Source organism: Caretta caretta, chromosome 2, assembly GCF_965140235.1.
Source record: "Caretta caretta isolate rCarCar2 chromosome 2, rCarCar1.hap1, whole genome shotgun sequence".
In the NCBI taxonomy this organism is placed as follows: domain Eukaryota; kingdom Metazoa; phylum Chordata; order Testudines; family Cheloniidae; genus Caretta; species Caretta caretta.
In genome coordinates this window covers 236,616,528-236,637,052 of record NC_134207.1, presented here as the reverse complement: position 1 = coordinate 236,637,052, position 20,525 = coordinate 236,616,528, and the positions used below count along the sequence as shown (strand labels likewise).

Below are 20,525 nucleotides of genomic sequence, written 5' to 3'. Positions count from 1 at the left end.
GATCAGAAGTATCATGGGGGTAAAGTTTTTTAAACTAGAGACCACCAGGCTTCAACTCTAGCACTACCTCTGGATTAAAGTGAAAACCCCTCTCTTCCCCCTCAGCTTCCAGCTTAGCTAAAGGTCGACTTTACTCTTGAATAAACGTCCCTCGTTTGCTAGCCCCTGAGGTCACAGTCGCAGTCTTCCCGCATTTATCCGCTCCGCGAGCCCTGCCTTTTGCTTTGTCTTAAGTGAAGTGCGGCTGTTTAGGCCTGTTGTCTTTACGATAGCGGCGTATGCAAGTCCTCACGGCATAAAAGCTTTACGCGGTGTAATCTTTGTTATGAGGTACCTTCCCCCGCAGCCCAGGGCGCTGGAGTCGCAAGAGTTAAAGGGAGGTGCTTGGGGAAGGGGATGCTAATGAAGTCTAAGGAATGTTCTACATTAACATTCTTCCAGGCTTGCAGAGGAGGTCAGGCCCCACGACTGGGGAAGGAAACTCCCTCCGCTCCCTGCCTGGCCCTTGCAAGCCGCCCAGCTCCAGAGAGCGTGGCCTTCTCAAGTGCAGCTCCGCGCCGTCTCTTAGGTAGAGCAGCTGGCTACTCCCGGGCCCATGGAACCAGCCAAGCCCCACTTTGGAAGGAGTTTGCCCAGGGTTTGACACAGGCGCGGGGACGCACAGAAAGTCGGAAGGAGTGGGGAAGGAAGCTGCAGCTCGCTGCAGCCCGGGGGGTGGGTGGGTGTGCGCGCAGAGACCCCCGGCTCTGGAAGAACCCTTTAGGGTGCCTGTGTGAGCCTACCGAGCTAGGAGGTCCCGGGGGCATGTGCACTCTGCAAGTGGGGCGTGCCTGCTGCAAAGCAAAACAGTGCTGGCCACGGAGCCTGGGCGCCGAGTGAGCAGAGTGGGGTACAGGCACTGGGAGCCCCTGCGCGGGGCTGGGGCGGCTGCTCCCCCTGACCGCTCGCTGTCTCGCTCTTTCTCTTGCAGATGCGGCTGGAGATGCTGCGCTGGGCTCGCTCCTGTTGCTGGCTGGGGGTTTGCCTCTCGCTGCTGGCGGGAGCGGGAGGAGGCAGCGGCGCTGGAGGCTGCCGGGGCGCCCTGTGCGGCGATAGAGATCCGCCCCGACAGCAGTGCCTGGGGCCCCGCTGCTCGGGCAGAGCCAGCCGCCCGTCCCGCTCCTTCCCCCACACCGTCCGCGGCAAGCAGGCGCCGAGCGCCCAGCACGCTGCCTCTCTCCCCGCCGTCCCCGCCAGGAGCGCGGCCGAGCTCAGCCCGGAGCTCCCTGCCCCGGCCGCTAGGGGCGCTGGGGAGAGCTGCCCGGGAGGGGACTGCGCCGCCCGGACCCCCAACGGCACCAGCCGGGACTGCAAGGGCGTTGAATGCAAACTGCCCCTGCGGCTCCGCCACAAGTCGCGGCCGGGCAGCAGGGCTCAGTGCGCCCAGCAGGGAGAGGCCTGCCCGGAGCCCGCCCGGCTGCTCCGAGAGGCGGAGCGAGCCGCCCAGTTCCTCGCGGAAGACTTCGCCTACCCGGCCTCGGAGCTGGGCGTGCAGCTCACCTGCGACCTCAAACCAGGTGGGTGCTGGCTTCAGAGCGAGGCAGGCAGGGTTTGAGCTGGGAGAGCTAGCCCCCACCCCAGGGATGTGTGTACTGTGCGCTGGCCCCTGCTGCCCCCATGCTGAGGAGGCTGGGAGTGCCACCAGTACAGTGACTTGGCCCGGAGAAACCAGGGGCCTGCATTGGGTAGGGCCATGAGCCCAGCCCAAGTGCCTGTCTCCAACACCCAGCGTTTGGCACCCTGCCTCTCCGCTAGCCAAGATCCAAGCGTAGCATTTTCTTAAGTGCCCCTCAGGATTGGAGGTGCCAGACATGAGACACCTAGGGCCTGAATTTCAGAGGTGCTGGGTGCCCACAGCCCCACCTGGGGTCAATAGGGAGCTGAAGGTCCTCAGCACCTCTGGAATTGAGGCCCAAAGTGTGCTGAGCTGGATGCCCCAAACTCATGGCCACTTTTGAAAATTTGGGCCCAAATTTGTGGCCCTAGTCTTTCCAAGCAGGGCAAGAACTGTCGTCTTCTCCCCTCCCCACACTCAAATGAGGGAAGCAACAAAGGAGCAGAAGAGGAAGCCTGGCAAAATAAGAGATCAATTATTTTTTACAAAGTGAAAACATTTTCTATTTAGCTTCGCAATCTGTTATTTCTGATGTCTGTAATTTCTAGCAAAGCCAAAGAAGGTTTGAGTGGGATGAAAATACATCTGCATCCAGAAGGAATGACTTGGTAATCAGGCACAGTTAGTGTTGCCCACCAGAATCCTACAGACATTGACAAACTCACTAATAATAATTGATAACTCATTTACAGAGTGCAAGGATTCCAGAGCACTTTACAGCTATATCATTTAAAACACCATCATGGAAAGTCAGACACTTCTAGGGTGGAATTTGTCAAATTTTTAATACCTTAGTATGAAGGTATGCTATGTCCAATTGAAACTGCAGGGAGGGCACAAAGGGTCAAAATTATGTTTCTCAGGATAAAGGCAAAGGGCTTGATTCTTCATTCTCACTGGTATAAAATCAAGAGCAACTCCACTTAAGTAATTTGACTCGCACTGCTGTAAAACCACAGTAAGTGAGAGGAAAATGTGCCCTGGAGGGTTTCTCAGGACCCATTTATACCAGCTAAGTGCATAAACAGTAACGTTTGTTGTGGATTTTTCAGCAAAATCTTCCGGTTCATTGAAACATTCCTGCTAGTAGTTCCACTATCAGTTTCAATTAAATATTGTCAGGTCCAGGATGGCATTTCTGGTCACACCCAGGGAGACAGCCTCCTACCTCAGAATAATAAAGTGATTAGGCTACTCATCAGGGATAGCCAGATTCAAGTTTCTGCTCTTTCTAAGAGCTCCTGGGCTATAAAATTCACTCCCTCAGTCAGATCTTGATGAACTGCCAGGCTTGACTTTTAGGGCAGGGTTATCAACCTTTTTCTTTCTGCCCCCCCCCCCCCCCCCAACGTGCTATAAAAATTCTGTGGCCCACCTGTGCCACAACAATTGTTTTTCAGTTGATTATAAGCCAGGGCCGGTATTGGGAGGTAACAGAGCAATTGGTCAGGATCCCATGCCACAGGGGCCCCCACAAAGCTAAGTTGCTATGGGCTTTGGCTTCAGTCCCGAGCACTGGGGCTTGGAATTTGGCTTTCTGCCCTGGGCCCCAGTTAGTCTAACGCTGACTCTGCTCTCTGGTTTATGTTGGTGGACACCCTGAAACCTGGTTGTGTCCCCCCAGGGATCCCTGGACCCCTGGCTCAGAACCGCTGTTTTAGGGCACATTTTTGCTGAAGCATTTGTTTGGACTATGAATCATCTTTGGGGAGGTTTGGTCGGTTGGAGTGTTACAGAGTGTGTGTGAGGAGATTATTTGGGCTAACACGGGCAGTTTAAGATGTTTTTAATACCCTTTGGTCCTCTATAATTTTGTTAACCGCTTGAGCATATTGGAAAAACCAGGCCTCCTTCCCTGGACATTGGTGAAGACAGTAGGCTGAGGGATGAAGGGATATGATAGGTTTAATGTGAGGATTATAGTGATGGGTAGATTTTATATGTGCTGTACAAAAAGAGAACAAAAAGATGGTCTCTACCCCACAGAGCTTACAATCTAAGTATAAGTCGAGACAACAGAGACAGATTAGGGAATACAAAGAAACAATGAGACAGTATTGGTCAGCAAGATAGGCTGTGGTCTCAGCATGCTAGCTGCGTAATTGTTCTTAAGAGTTTTGTGTGCATGTAAAGCACCTTGAGACTTGGAAGATTGCTGGAAAAATGATTGATATATGCCTGGTGATGAGGGAATAAAATAATTAAATATAAGAAAGTCTTGTAACCATAAATAAAGTCCAGCCACTGCCTCTTGCAGTGTTGTACACTTGATGTTCCCAGGTAATGTTAACACAATTCCATACTGTACCTGTCCATGTAGAGTAGCGCTCTGCATGGTGATGATAAAGTCCTTCCTGCCCCTCAGTGGTGGTGAACTGATGTCCTGAAGGCTTGATTTCCCCCCTACTTTAGCATGCATGGCTATTAATGTTGTTCGTGAAACTGACCAGCCTTGTTATATTGAATTAAAGCAGTGCACATATTAATCAATATAGGAATTGGTCCTGCACTCATGCCTTGCATTCAGTGGGACTACTTGTATAAAGTTACTTGTGTGTGAGTGTATTTGGGATCAGGCCCATAGTTTTTGAGTATGGAGTATTGAAAGAAGATATTGATAGAAGTTTTGTATTTTTAATAAATACATAAAACATAGATTAGTAAAATTCTACTATTAGACATGAAGGGCTAGAGAGTGTGTGGATTATTGCTTTAGAAAATGTTACTTATTTTTTCTATTGTTAATATAAATCAGGGCTGTCAATTAATAGCAGTAAACTCACGCGATTAACTCAAATGTAATCACGATTAAAAAAATTAATCACGAGTAATCGTACTTTTAATTGCACTGTTAATATAGTACCAATTGAAATGTATTAAATATTTTTGGATGTTTTTCTACATTTTCAAATATTTCAATTACAGCATAGAATACAAAGTGTACAGTGCTCACTTTATATTTTTTATTACAAATATTTACACTGTAAAAATAATAAAACAAATAATATTTTTCAATTCACCTCATATAAGTACTGCAGTGCAATCTCTTTATTGTGAAAGTGCAACTTACAAATATAGGGTTTTTTGTTACATAACTGCACTCAAAAACCAAAACAATGTAAAAATGTAGAGCCTAAAAGTCCACTCAGTCCTACTTCTTGTTCAGCCAATCACTAAGACAAACAAGTTTGTTTACATTTATGGGACATAATGCTGCCTGCTTCTTATTTACAATGTCACCTGAAAGGCATTCACACAGCACTTTTGTAGCTGGCATTGCAAGGTATTTATGTGCCAGATATGCTAAACATTCATATGCCCCTTCATGCTTCGGCCACCATTCCAGAGGACCTGCTTACGACGTTCATTTAAAAAAAAATGTGTTTAATTAAATTTGTGACTGAACTCCTTGGGGAAGAATTGTATGCCTCCTGCTCTGTTTTACCCACATTCTGCCATATATTTCATGTTATAGCAGCCTTGGATGATGTCCCAGTACATGTTGTTCGTATTAAGAACACTTTCACTGCAGATTTGCCAAATGCTAAGAAGGTACCAATGTGAGATTTCTAAAGATAACTACAGCACTCAAACCAAGGTTTAAGAACCTGAAGTGCCTTCCAAAATCTGAGAGGGACAAGGCATGGTGCATGCTTTCAGAAGTCTTAAAAGAGCAACACTGAGATGCGGAAACTACAGAACAGAACCACCAAAAAAGAAAATCATCCTTCTGCTGGTGGCATCTGACTCAGATGATGAAAATGAACATGTGTTGGTCCACACTGCTTTGGATCATTATCGAGCAGAACCCATCATCGGCATGGATGCATGTCCTCTGGAATGGTGGTTGAAGCATGAAGGGACATATGAATCTTTAGTGCATCTGGCACGTAAATATCTTGCAACGTCAACTACTACAACAGTGCCATGCAAACACCTGTTCTCAATTTCAGGTGACATTGTAAACAAGAAGCTGGCAGCATTATCTCCTGCAAATGTAAACAAATTTGTTTGAGCAGTTGACTGAACAAGAAAAGTAGGAGGACTGAATGGATTTGTAGGCTCTAAAGTTTCACATTTTATTTTTGAGTGCAGTTAGTTTTTGTACATAACTCTATATTTGTAAGATCAACTTTCATGATAAAGAGATTGCACTACATAATTTGCATTAGGTGAATTGAAAAATACGATTTCTTTTGGTTTTTACTATGCAAATATTTGTAATCCAAAATAAATATAAAGTGAGCACTGTACACTTTGTATTCTGTGTGGTAATTAAAATCAATATATGTGAAAATGTAGAAAAAATCCAAAAATATTTAAATAAATGATATTTTATTATTGTTTAACAGTGCGATTAATCGCAATTAATTTTTGAATTGCTTGACAGCCCTAATATAAATGTTTTAACTTCAGAGGGTAGTTTAAAAAAGAGTCCATTATCATTTGACTATGAAGATAAATCTAAAGAGGTTTTAATTTTTGCTTGTGCACACAAGCTTCAAGGTTCATATATTTAAGGACATAAAAACATAAGAACGGCCATACTGGGTCAGACCAAAGATGGCCCAGTATCCTGTCTTCTGACAGTGGCCAATGCCAGGTGCCCCAGAGGGAATGAACAGAACAGGTGATCATCAAGTGATCCATCCCCTGTCACCTATTCCTAGCTTCTGGTAAACAGAGGCTAGGGACACCATCCCTAAGGACTATTTATAGGAAAGATATGTGAGAAGGTTATTTCTTACATTTTAGATCTTCAGAGTAGGGGTGATATTTTATTAAATCACATTTAATTAAAAGAAAGGTCTGATGGAATTTTGAGGAGGTAGTTGAGGAGATAATATAATCTGGAAAATTTATTTTTTGCCAGGAAAAGTAATAGACTGTTTTGTATTTCAGGAGAAAATGAAGTTCCATCTGAAGATGCACTAATATTACAACTGCAGCTTGCAAAAGGCCAAGAGAAATTTGTTGAAATGTTAAAAAGCCAACAGAAGATAATTGTGGATTTGCAACAAAAACTTGCTGAACAACAGAGCACATTAATTAGCCAGCAACGAGAAATTCTTGAACAACAAAGAAAAATGTATGAGCAAATGGATCTGATAAAAGTCCAGTATGGCATGCTTTTTGACACAGTGAAACAAATGTCATTCCAGAGTTTGCATGAGGATATTCAACATTATTTTGAAGCTCAGCTTCAAGGACTTCAGAACCAGGTCCGAAATCATCTCCAAAAGTCATACTCTGTACATAAAGTAGAAGTTGATGCAAAAGTGATTAATGTTGGGGAGACTTTGCTGGACTGTGACCTTTGTGAAAGTGATGAGTTTTGCAATTTCCAAAAGACACCATCACGGTGTGAAAAATGCACCTTGTGTCCTGCTGGCTTTTTCCAAATGTCTGAATGTTCTGCAAACGCCGATCGGATTTGCCAGGTGAAATATTATTCTGTGTATTTTAATAAGTAGATCAAGCATTTTGTCAGGCTTATAGACGATACCATTCTGAGACTGAGGCTATTCAGAGAGTAAGGAAAGAGATCCTATTCTGTGTATAAGTTTTCTATGCCATGCCAAGTTTAGGATTCTTAGGTTCTCCTGTGTTAATAGTAATGTATTTGCTTAATGAATTGCGACTAAATACATTTCTTAGTCTCTAGTGCCAACAGCGAACTAGGTGTTTTGGAGACAGATGAAAACGAGGAACTTGTCCCAGAGAGCTTAAAATTTGAACAGCTATTGTACAAACATAGGAGGGGACACGAGAACAGTGATAAATATGCTTGGTTTTTGTTAGTTCCACATTTTATATAGGCATCTCTTTTCCAATAACTTACAGTATTGGGTTGTGGTTTATGGGCCTTAGGGAAATGTATTTTAAGGAGGGACTTGGAGAAGAGGGTGGAAACAGCAGGTCGCAGAGGTGGTTCCAGTCATATAAGCAGGCATGAAAAGTCCCAGAGTTGAGAACTGAAGAGAGACATGGGTTGGATTGTTAGACATGCAGCTTGGGCAGAGCTTAAGTGGGTGAGGAGGTCCGTGAAAGGAGACCAGGGCAGAGAGGTAAATAGGAGTCAGGTTACAAAGGGCTTTGAAGGCATGGAGAGACTTTAAAGATAATGCAGCTGGTACAGGAAATGAAGGGAGGAAACTGAGAAGTGGCTGGACACACTCAGTGCAAGGTACAGAGTAAATGACTGTAGTGGCAGCATTCTGGACATGTTGAAAGGGTGGTGTGATGGATGTCCGGATGGCCAGAGAGAAGGAGGTTGCCATAATCAAGACAAGAAATAATCAGAGCTCAGACAACAGTTTTGGTGGGGGTTGGGAGGAGTGAGAGGGATGGGTGAGTTCTGGAGAAATGACATGATTCAGTGAGACCATCAATGTGAGGAAAGAGGAGGGAAAGAAGATGGAAAAATGACACTGTTTGAGGACCTGAGGGATGGGAAGATGTTGGAAATTCAGACTGACTGAGATTGGGGAATAGCATAGAGGAGAGGGAGGCTAGTGGGGGAAGATGGAGCAAAGTGTGTCGGAAGTTGGAGGCTGACGGCTCAGAGAACACAGAAGGAATGTGAGACAGAGCAGGGAATTGGGGGAGAGGAGGATACTGTCAGAGAGAATTTGGAAAGTGCCAGGTCAGAGAGGGAGAGCAGTTCTGAGTAAAGATCAGGTCAGGAGAGTGATTGTGGATCAGTGGAAGCCAACTGATTAATGCTAATACAGTTACATAAAAATGACTGACACACATGTCAGCATCCTCAGAAGTTTATTTTACAAAATTATTAAAACCAGTACAGTTAAGTGGCTGTCAATTTACAAACCTGACGTGATTTAACTGGATGCTTTATATAATTGAACTATAAAATGTTTTTCATTTGGCCTTCCAAGTAAGTGTTTTCCTGTTTTAAAGCTTTCATATTAGCCATTTCATTAAAAGTGAAATTAATAAGATTCTTGTGATTTGTAGGACAGAGATGAATGCTTTGAATCTCCCAACATTTGTGGTGAGAGAATAAAATGCCTGAATACTCCAGGTAAGTTCCTACCTTTCTGTGGCTAAACACATCTTCAGTGAAAGAACAAAAAGGCAATGAAGAGCACTGTCCTGCTAGGTGCTGAGCCCTGAAGTGCTTAGGATGCTGGAATCAATGAAAATCAAAGGCACCTGGCACAGAGAGGTAGGCTGTAAGAATGAAAACTAATCTTAGGAGGCGAATGGGCTGCTTCAGGCATAACACTCTTCACAGCCTCTGGTGCTGTCCTTACTTCTGTTTGGCTTTTTAATTGCCATACTGCCTTTGGGCCTGACGCTCCTCTCACTTCCACTGGTGTAAATTAGGAGTAACAACATTAGAATCAATGGCATTACCCCTGGTGGCCAACTGCCCTGGAAGGATAGTCGAGTCATTTATCTCTTGCAGTTGCTTCTTTTTTTTTTTTTTTTTTAAACTAATATATGTACTTATATAGCTTTCCCCCCTTGCAGTATCTGAAGCGCCTTGTAGCAATAGTATTGTCTAGTATTGAGACGTGAAGCCCCAGTTTTCACCTCCAGTTTCTTTGGTGCCTTCGATAATGCCATCCTAAGTGACTCCAAACCACAAGTTCTGTTAACCTTCTCCACCCCAGCTTTGGCCTGACACCTACCTTAGGTGGCCCCTTCCCAATCAACGTGGCAGTCCGGCCCACAAGTATGGAGTCAACAGACGCAGTGAGCATGCTAAATCAACAAGGACTGTTCTTTTTTGCCTGTCAGTTAGCCAGGCAAGAATTGAAAGGAACTACATGGCCAGCATTCACTGGTTATGAACTCTGCGATTGGACTGTCAGTCAAGGAGATGAGAAGAGTCCTTCAGGTTAAAGACTGTCCTTTCTCTGTCACTCCCACTGCCTTCCCACCCAAACCCCATAGCAATGGGGGCAAAAGGAAGGGAACACTGCAATGTAATGATGGCCCATACAAAGGTGAAGGGGGTCAACAATCTCCATCCTCTGTAAATCACCCCATTTCATCTACGGGGGAGGGAGAGTTCCCTTCTCCCAATAACTTAATTGTTTTAATTGTTAAGGAAGATTGCTATTTTCAGGACCTGTTGCCTGTTTGTTTAAGACAATCCCTTAGTTTACACAAGCCCAATGTACTTCTTCGTAGGGACCTTGAAATCAGATTCTGCTTTGGGAAGGAAAAGCAGAGAGGAATTAGGTCTGACACATGAGGTCGAGAGCTGGATGTGGAGCCTCCATGGAACTACACAGAGGTGGTTCCGGCTTCCCCAACTCCTGTGGACTGCACAGCTTTGGTCTGAGGGGAAAAAGAGAGCAAGTCAGGATAGAGTTGCATGAAACGAGGAGCCTTCTATTCTCCATTGCTCTGACCCACTCTCTGAGGAGCTCTGCTAGAGACTGGATTGTAAAAAGGTGGCTGCTGCTGAGTGGGGGTGTGCTTTCTGCAGCGAGCAGCCCTGATCTCTCAGTAGATCAGTCTGCGCTATGTGTCTATGCGCCTAGAGGACTTGCATGGCCTGATGCTGTAGAGATTTTCTACAGAGCAAAATATAAAGAGCTCCCTGGAATTAATGCTTATTCTTTAATTCAGGAAATATCTCAAAAGAGGTGTGTATGCATGTGATGGGGCGGGGGGAGCTCAAAGAAGAATCAGAGGTAGATTAGCTTGATACAGAACTAATCTTTCTTCTTAGACGATCCAGCCTTGATCTAAGGGTTAGTCATGCGGTGTGCAGATTTGAAGGCTCATCAGTGAACCGAGAAGAACAGTAGACATCCTTCCTCACCCTGCCCACAAAAAAACTGTGTAAAGCTAGAGTCTAAAAACTTGCTTAAATATATATTAAAATATTTTTTAAGAAGCAAACTACATTTCAGAAAAAAATCCTTTTCTACAATATAAACCAGTTTTAGAAGGGATGAATGTACAGTAACTCCTCACTTAAAGTCGTCCTGGTTAACGTTGTTATGTTGCTGATCTATTAGAGAACATGCTCGATTCAAGTTGTGCAGTGCTCCTTTAGAACGTTGTTTGACAGCAGCCTGCTTTGTCCATTGCTTGCAGAAAGAACAGCCCGTTGGAGCTAGCTGATGGGGGCTTGGAACCAGGGTGGACCGGCAGCCCCCCTATCAGCTCCCCTCTCCTCTAAGTTCCCTGTGCATAGCTGCCCAGCAGGCTATCAGTTGCCGGCAGTTCAGCTGTCCCTCCCCCCACTGCCACGTGCTGCTTCTGCCCTCTGCCTTGCAGCTGCTCCCCGGAGACGACTCCTTGCTGTGCAGGGGGGTGGGGAGGAAGAGAGGTGCTAATGTCAGGGAGTCCCCCTCTACCCGCTCCTGTACCCCATCTCCACAGAGCAGGGAGGGACATGACAGTGCTCAGTAGGGAGAGAGCTTGCTGGCAGCAGCTGCTGTCTCAGCTTGCCGATCTACTTAAAAAGGCAGTGTACTTAGAGTGGGGTCACCGTACTTAAAGGGGCAATGCGCATCTCTCTCTCTCTCTCTCATACACGGTGTGTGTCTCTGTCTCTCTCTGCCATGCTGTCTCCCCTCCCTCCATTCATATTGCCTTGTAGAGTGTGTGGCTACATTAACAACAATGTATTAACCCTTGAGGGCTCAGCTGAGTGCTAGTTCATCATTTAGCAGTAAGGCATTCTTTGGGAAATATCCCACCCTCGGATTCCACCACCTCAACCAAGCTTCACAATCATCACTGCTGTGTACAGTATTACATTGTTTGTTTAAAACTCATAGTGTGTGTGTGTATATATATGTGTATATATATATATGAGAGGTCTTTCGTCTTGCGAAAAAAATTTCCCTGGAACCTCCCCCCCCACTAATTCTAATGGGGAAATTGGATTCACTCAACATCGTTTCGCTAAAAGTAGCATTTTTCGGGAACATAACTACAACATTAAGCAAGGAGTTACTGTATTCAATAGCAATACATTTTATTATTTTAAATGTTAAGTTAGAGTATTAGTATGAGATTTAAAAGGTTGAAATTTTTCATTTGAACAACTTTGTTTCCAGTGAAAAATGGATGTTTTTCAAAATGAAAAGTTTTCATGGGAATTTTTTAATTACAAAAAACCCTAAAATGTTTGGTTTTCTAAAATCAAAAAATGGAGGGTTTTTTGTTTTGTTTTTCATTGAAAAAACAAAGTTTCTGTGGGGATTTTTTTTTTTTTTTAAGTTTTTCATTTGAATTTTTTTGTGGAAATTAGTTACCACTTCCCAACCAGCTCTCATAAGTACATACTGCCTTGCTCCACAGGAGATGTTACTTGTTCTCATAATCATGCAGTTATACAGCCCTACATTTCAGTGTTACTGAAAGGATAGAGAGCATATTAACAATTAGTCATTTTGGCACAAATATGTGTAGCTCCTTTATTTAGGGTGCTTCAAGTTTTTCCAAATGTAGACACCGGTGGCCTGATTTTCAAAGATGCTGGTCCCCCACAACTCCAGCTGAAGTCAATAGCAGCTGTGTGTGCTCAGTGCATCTGAAAATCAGGCCATAGCTCTCTAATGCTGGGCATCCAAAGGTAGAGGCCACTTTTCCATATTTGTCCTTCAGGATCATATTCTGTGAGCTACTTATTTGCCAGGTGAATAGGTGCACCCATGCAAAGTGGGCTTAAATTGGTCAGAGACACCTGGTGGAGAACTCTCTTTGTGCACGGAAACTCTCCACTTGTTAAAAGGGGCACTGTCACTTCTTGTATCAGCCAACCCCACAAACCTCTGCCTAAGAGGAAGGAGGGGCACATGTGGGGAAGGGATGTGGTGGAGCATCCCCTGTGCCTCATCCTCTACTGGTGTGCTGCATAAGAGCAGCCCTAACATGCACTGGGGTCTGGGATCCCTGCAGCTCCCCTTTCCCACTCTGTTTGGGTGCAGCGTGAATGCGGTGAGGTATCAAGGCTGTAGTATTTAACCCATTCTTGGAATAAAGGGTGCTCTGACAATATTGAATAACCTACTTTTGCTTTGTTAGTGTCAAATGGCTCAGAAGGTGTGCCTGTGACTAAAACTGCCTACTTCTACAAACAGGTGGCTTCCGATGCCTTGGAATTGCTGAAAAAGATGCAGCCTTGGGACTGTGTGGAGAGGAATATTTCTTTAATAAAGAAATGCAGGAATGCCAGGCTTGTTTAGAGTGTGAAGACGGAATAGTAGCTTTCCCTTGCTCCCCAGTCACTGACACTGTTTGTTCAGCAGACAGTGAGAACAAGCTTTCTGAATCATGGGCTGCAAACATTGTTTTACCCTCAGCAAAGTCTGGCACAGCTCAGGTCTACCCTGGTTTAAACTTGAAGATAAAGGGAAAGCTTCACTGTGAAGTCGTATCTGTTGAAGATAACAGCCTGGTATTCAGGCAACATGGTTTGATGTGGACTGACCTCAATTTTGCTGTAAAGCACAACTGCAGAAACTTTCTCCAGCTGTCCTTGAAATTAAATGACACTGAGGAAGGCTGCGAACTGAGTGGTGTTCGTATTGAACAACCAGAAGGAAAATATTTTCAGAGCACCAGTTTAAGCAGCGCGGCGGAGGTGGAACCAAGCCAAAGTCTCTCTCTGTTTCTGAAGAGTCCAAATCAATTCTGCAACCAAAGTAAAGACTTAAATATTTATGACCTTAATGCTCCACTCAGTTTGTTTTGGTTGTCCCATGATACAGGTGCGGTGGCTATGAGTGCACAGATGTCAACTGCAATGCACTACCAAACTAACTATCGACCTACTTTTAAAGTTATTTCTGTTTCTGACCCTTACATGTTAAGTTTATCTCACGATGGCAGAGCTATAAAGTTCACTGAAATGGGTGTCATAAAATTTGTTTTTCACCAAGCACTCTATTCCATGGGCCATACATGTGTTCGTGAAGGCTTTTCCTTGGTCTCTTATATCAATAGGAATGGTACTAACCGAGAATTAATGAACATGTATAAATCTGGTGTAAATTACAGAGACACATCAATATCTGCTTCTGGGGCCACAAAAGTCAACAGTGGGGATCTTCTTAGCTTTGAGATCCTTTCTCCAGCTCAATGTAATGTTCGATATTTTGGAGACAGCTCTGGAATTAGTATGCTTAGCCTCATCTGGATCCCATCTGCAGTTTCCACTGCCATCTCAGCCACAGTCTCTGTTACACGACTGCCTACAGGAGCTGTCAGAAACAAATTACTGGATTTCGCCCAGGTCTCAACCAGTGAGAAACAGATACAGCTTGTTTCTTCTGGGGAACTTGCTCAGAAGTACTTCAGATTTGCTGAAAGGGGAGTTGCCAGCATTGCTTTTAATTTAAAGCTGATCCACTCATGTAATGTACTCAAAGTGACTCTAAATCATCTGATCAGTGATCAGATGCAACCCACAGCAGTTGGCCAGCAAATTGGAGGTCAGATGCCTGAGGGAAGTATGTGGACTAGTGTGTCCCTCCGCTCTTCTTTCGAGGTGCATAATGGCACATTGATATCCATTTCTCTTGACTGTGTGCGTGGAAGAATCAATCAGATTGCTCATGAACATAGCACCAGCATATCTATTTTATGGATTTCATCTTAATTACTTTGGATTGAAGTAAGCCTGAATGGACAGTTGCAATGGGTTTTGAATTTTGTCATACTACATATGTTCAGTACCCTAGATTATGTGTACAGAACATCACATTAAAATATTCTTACCACGAGGAATATTTTAAAAATAATCTTTGGTTGGATTATCATCTAAAGAAAAGTAATGTTTCTGATTTTCCAAAGGGATTGCTTTGTTAACATCTCGGATCATAGAGTTGGGAGTCCAGCTCAGGCTCTACTTCTTACATTCTCTTGAACTCAGATTTTGCAGGACCTACAATAATATGAGGGGAAGGTAAACAGAATAAATGCTATTTTTAAAAAAAGTATTGAAATTGGCAACAGCAAAGACACCCAAACAATGTAGGCCTGCTTTCAAATGCCATTATCCCTTACTACATATACTGGGTAATGCCAGGACTACATGCGCTTGCCTTAGGTAAGACAAACTCATCTTGTCAGGCTCTGACATAGCGGTGCTCCCTGTATATAGGCAAGGAGAAAGTGTGCTTCAGAGTAAAGACAAAAGGGTAACAGCTCAGCATTCATGCTTAGAATGTAAGAAAGAGGGTTGTTCAACAAATATAATGTAATTGTCACCCTGCTCCCCAATCCACCCCCCAAAAAGAATTGTAAGGTAAACGACAATTTTAGTGTTATTTATAATGGGGGAAATTATGGTTTTAAGTGGTTTTTTTGGGGGGGAAGGGGTGTTTCCTTCCACTTTCTTTCTCTCTTTTTTTTTTTTTTTTTTTTAAAAAAGCTTTTTTTCACCAAAAAAAGGTGTGTGGAGGGAACAAAAAAGTGAGAGGAAGCAGGGGAAACACCTCCCGCAAAAAAACTTCTTAAAACCCCCAGATCAACAACAACAAAAATCTCAGAAGAAACAAAATGAAACTTTCTGAAATGTTTGTACCACAATGATTTGTTGAGAGAATGATTAAAAAAAAAAATTGGCTAAAAAAACCCATTTTAATCAAAAATGTATCTTTTTGGTGAAAATGTTCAGTCAGCTCTAATAAGAAAATGTAATTAATATCATTGACTTTTGTTTGCTCTTTTTCTAGGCCTTCCATCAAACTTTTTTCCTTCTGGTCTTCTTTCCTACTATATCAACACTCTCTCATTTTCTCCACTCTTCTTTCGCTCCTTCTTGCCTCTTTCTCATTTCCTTTATTAGGACCAAATTCTGGCTCATGTGGGAAAAGTGGCATAGATAATCCACATGGGATGATGGGAAAATTGGCATTAATAATGCACCTGGAGGCTACCTCAGTCTAGTCTAATATGCAGGTACCTGGGGCATTCTTCCCCTGTTCAGACCGCTAACTGTGTGTGTGTGATGCTATGCTATGCATGAGATAAACACTTATGCACACACCTGAGCTAAGCTTATATATGTAGACCCACGTTCTTCCTTATGGCTTCACTATGTCTGGGATATCAGTAGGGCCCTACCAAATTCATTGGCCAGGAAAAAAGGATCACGGACTGTGAAATCTGGTCTTGTGTGTGCATTTTACCCTATACTATACAAATGCTGGGGGAGACCAGCATTTCTCAAATTGGGGGTCCTGACCAATTAGCAGTGCAAACCACATTGGGTAAAATTCCGACTCCATTGTTTACATGTTACCAAAAAGCACACTAGAGGGGTGTGATGTGTAGAGCACTCTAAGGCTTTGTCTAACTGGCAAGTGAAAGACACAACTTTTGTCGTTCAGAGGTATTAAAAAAACACCCCCTGGAAGATAAACGTTTTGTCAACAACAAGCGCCGATGTGAACAGTGCTTTGTCAGCAGGAGTGCTGTCCTGCCGATAGTAACGCTGCTCTTTGGGGGTGGAAGTTTTTTGTCGGCAGGAGAGCTCTCTCCTACTGACAAACAGCAGCTACACTGCTCACCTTTTAGCAGCATGGATATAGCGGCACAGCTGTGTCGCTAAAAGCTGCATAGTGTAGACATAGTCGAACATGTTGCATTCTTACTGCACTGTGTAGACCCTGCCAGTGCACTCTAAAAGGTTACTACTTTGGATTAACATTGTTTTGTTTCAGACTGTGTTAATGTGAACTAGATACCTTGTAGTGCACGCTAACAGGGTCTACATGGGGCGGTTAGAATATGCCATGTTTGAGCTCTCTACAGGTCACATCCCTCTAATGTGCTTTGCTGCACCATGTAGACAAACCCAAAGGCAAAACTCTCACTGATTTTCAGTGAGGCCAGTATTTCACCAACTCTGACTAGAAGTTTAGTAGGGATTAATAAACTCCAGTACTGCAGAAGTAAAACTTTATCCCAGACTGAGAGTTCTCAACACTTGGAAAATATTTTTGTGGCTGTAGAGAACATTTAGTATGAAAAAACAAGAACTCTTGGAATTAGAGCATTTGTCTTGAACGGATTTATACAGAGGAGCCCTTTCACTTGAGAGCAGTAGCATTTCTAGTAGCCTAGTTAGACTGGGCAAACAAACAAGTCAGTAAGCTTAATTCCTAAGAGACTACCCAGTAAAGCAAACTATTCAAATAATTTTTAACTGGTTTAATGTGTTTAAAGTAAAGCAGATTGCAAAAAGCTGGCAGTTTTTGCCTAAAATACTCCACCCTGTTAGCAGGTGTTGATTTTTAGTGGAAAAAAGGTGGAATGGGTTCTACTGCCTCACAGAGGGAGGCTTGTTACTTCACAAGGATATATGGGAGGTACAAGTGGATCTTTAGAGAGCCACTGTGGGCTGAGCAGCCCTGAGGTAGGACCTCTAGGAGCAGGCAAATTTGGAGAGAAGGCTTGTGCTGAGCTTTGTCTTATTGCTAGGGCTCTACCAAATTCATGGTCCATTTTGGTCAATTTCACGGTCCTAGGATTTTAAAAATCACGCATTTCATTATTTCAGCTATTTAAATCTGAAATTTCATGGTGTTGTAATTGTAGGGATCCTGATTCAAAAAGAAGTTCTGGGGGGAGGTCACAAGGTTATTGACGGGGAGGGGGGGAGTTGCAGTACAGCGACCCTTATTTCTGTGCTGCTGCTGGAGCAGCCCTGCCTTCAGAGCTGGGCAGCTGGAGAGCGGCAGCTGCTGGCCAGGAGCCCGGCTCTGAAGGCAGCAGTGCCGCCGCCTGCAGCAGCACAGAAGTAAGGGTGACATGGTGTGGTATTGTTACCCTTACTTCTGCACTGCTGCTGGTGGGGCGCTGCCTTCAGAGCCGGGCACCTGGCCAGCAGCTGCTGCTCTCCGGCTGCCCAGCTCTGAAGGCAGCACAGAAGTAAGGGTGGCCATATCATGACCAACCTAAAATAACCTTGCAACCCCCCCTGCAACTCCCTTCTGGGTCAAGCCCCAGTTTGAGAAACGCTGGTCTCCCTGTGAAATATGTATAGCATAGGGTAAAAAGCACATAAAAGACCAGATTTCATGGTCCCTGATGCGTTTTTCTTCGCTGTGAATTTGGTAGGGCCCTAGTTACTGGTGATTTCTTTGTTAATAAAGCAAAACCCCAGGAAGCAGCTGAGTCTTTGACTCAGCATAGTATAGGCAGGTTAGGAAAGGCACCTGCTCCCACAGGTATAATGGCCTTGTTTTTTCTTCAGTGTTTTCCTGTCTGAAGTTATATTGTGGACAGGAGGCCACATTCTGTACTGTCACCCCAGATTTATACTGATGTAACTACAAGTTAGTAGAGTCACTCCAAATTTAAACCTGTCTAACTGAGATCAGAATCTGACCCCGTGTCCCCAGAGTAAAACACAGGAATTATCATGATATAATCAACATGGTGTCATTTGCCTAGATGCAGTCCAGCTCAGTTTGACTATACTGTATTTGGGTGGGATTACAATATTTATGGAATTGCTTGTGTGTCCTAATATGAATATATTCAGTGAAATTTTTTATAACACAGATCATGTACATGCTGTAATTGCTTGCTTTGTGTGTTTTATGCATTGGTTAGAAATGCCACTAGGCAGGTACCAGTGAGTATTATAAATATTAAGGCTAAGAAAAAGCTTTTAGAGTAGAGGTGCTTCACTACACTATGCTCCTGATTCTGCATTCCTAGCACCCCCAAAATTTCAAGTCAAAGACAGTTTTGGATGCCCTATGGCCGGAATGCAAGGTCTGGCTCCTAAGTGGTTAAACTAAACATTGCAAATACTGCTTGTCTTTCACAACTTATCTCAAAGGATGCAGGCAGATTAGGACAAATCACTTTCTCTCCAAATACTTCTTTAACAATAGTTTACAGCAGACTTCACTTTCAAGTGGGTTGTAGCCAATTGTTTCCTTGCCCTCCTCACTAAAAATACCCAGCATCTATATTTCAGTCCAGATTTTGCCTTTGGTTACACGAAGGTAAGTCTGGAATAACTGGGAATCACGCTTGATTTACACCAGTGTAACTAAGAGCAGACCGTGGGCCTCCACATTTTTATATGTGCTCTGAAACCAGTACTGTGTACTATAGGATACGATCACCAACAGTGCACTGTAATCCTACACCAAATATTATTCAAAAGGAATCGGGCACAGTGAAAATGAATGTTATACCCAGAATATAACCAAATTGCATATTTTCCTTATAATTGGTTTATTTTATCTACTTTTGTTGACAATTCGTGAACTCCTTTAGTCAAATCAATTTAAAGTTAACTCTTTCTGATATCAGAATACTGTATATTGGATACTTCAAGTGCAAAATCCATTTATAAACAACATTTTGCTCCAGTACCATGGACATGAGCATGGTATAAATACATCTCCAGTCCTTGCTCACACAGTGGTATTTTTCTCTGTGAGTAGTTCCAATGCAGATAATTGCAAAGTAAGGTACTGCGCAGTATGAACAAGGGTGGCAGAATCTGGCCAATACTGGTAGAGATGGATAAACGGAACCTATTCTAATGCATATATGCAGTCCTGTAGGTTACTGCATTACAATATGTGTGTAACATGCAGTAGTTCATTGAAATAAACTTGTCCATTACAGAAGGGAAATACTTTAGACTTTCTAATGCTGCTTATACAAAGGAAAGATAACTTGGTTTATAACGGACTGCCATTCCTGTATAACAGGGGTGGGCAAACTTTTTGGCCTGAGGGGCACATCAGGGTTCCAAAACTGTATGGAGGGCCGGGTAGGGAAGGCTGTGCCTCCCCAAACAGCCTGGCCCCTGCCCCCTGTCCGCCCCCTCTCTCTTCCCATCTCCTGACTGCCCCCCTCAAAACCACCGACCCATCCAACCCCCTTCAACTCCTTGCCCCTGACCACCCCGTCCTGGGACATTCTGCTTCAATGTGTGTTCTAAACATTTTGCAACTGTAAACATTTTATCTGAATATATTTTATTAATTTTACAAAGTTTTTATATTTCTATAGTGTCAAACCTGGAGGGATAGCTTAAGTATATTTTAATTTAATATTGTGTTTTTATGCTTTCTGTTGGTGTTTATGTAGAATACATTACATTATGAAAACTATATTAGTTTATGGTATTTTTTATCAGGTATCATGTTTCCAAATATTACCTTGATTTAAAAATATTGTTTATATTTTAAGAAAATTTAACACAAATAAAACATACTGACTTGAATGTTGATTAATGCCCTATTACCATGATGGGGTGAAATCCTAGTTTCACTGAAGTCAATTGATGTTTTACCATTGTGTCATCATTGCTTGCCTATGATGTTTAAATTGTGTTAGGCCTGTATTTCTAGGGGCCGTCAGAGTTTTGGGTTTTTTGCACTCTTGCAAATTTAGTTATCTGAATAGTTAAAAACTTGTAATTGATGTTATCAAGCTGATAAATGCTTTTAATAAATTAAAGTTTTTTATTTTAATAATTGTTACCACAATATTAATTCAGAGAAGAAATAGGAGTATTTATCTGTATTTATAAGAATAGTTAGGGGCTTGATCCTGCAAGGTTCTGAATACTCTGGCACAGATCCAGTAAGGCACCTATGCAAGTGCTTAACTTTAAGCTAGTGACCAGTGCCAATGAAGTCAAAGGGGTGGGATCCCCAAAGGGACTTCAGCATTGCAAAGCTGAGTATTGCGGTACCTGACTTCTAGGATCCTAGAAAAATGACAGGAACAACACTGTGATCCATGAAACTTGTTAGATGCTTAGGCTCCCTGTACAATGAATGGGAAGAGAGAGGCACCTAAGAATGCAATCCACAAAAGCCAGCATGCTAGGCAGGGAGCCTCCTAAGTCAGCCAATAGGAGATGCGGAAGAGAGAGAGTGTACTAAGC

At 43.3% G+C, this 20,525-nt stretch overlaps 1 protein-coding gene across 1 annotated transcript; it reads left to right on the top strand.

Annotated features, from left to right (window-relative positions):
- The first annotated feature begins 425 nt into the window (after nt 1-425).
- Nucleotides 426-20,109, top strand: LOC125631333 (uncharacterized). The gene is made up of 5 exons (XM_048837833.2): nt 426-568; nt 971-1,556; nt 6,557-7,095; nt 8,633-8,699; nt 12,733-20,109. The coding sequence occupies exons 2-5, from the start codon at nt 971-973 to the stop codon at nt 14,250-14,252; spliced, it is 2,712 nt and encodes a 903-aa protein (XP_048693790.2). The 5' UTR covers nt 426-568; the 3' UTR covers nt 14,253-20,109.
- Nucleotides 20,110-20,525: the final 416 nt, after the last annotated feature.

What these genes read in the sequence shown, in the direction of transcription:
- LOC125631333 (XM_048837833.2), top strand. Translation starts at nt 971, where the DNA reads ATGCGGCTGGAGATGCTGCGCTGGGCTCGCTCCTGTTGCTGGCTGGGG. An exon ending in CACCTGCGACCTCAAACCAG is followed by an intron (nt 1,557 to 6,556) that starts GTGGGTGCTGGC and finishes TTTGTATTTCAG; the next exon opens with GAGAAAATGAAGTTCCATCT. An exon ending in ACGCCGATCGGATTTGCCAG is followed by an intron (nt 7,096 to 8,632) that starts GTGAAATATTAT and finishes TGTGATTTGTAG; the next exon opens with GACAGAGATGAATGCTTTGA.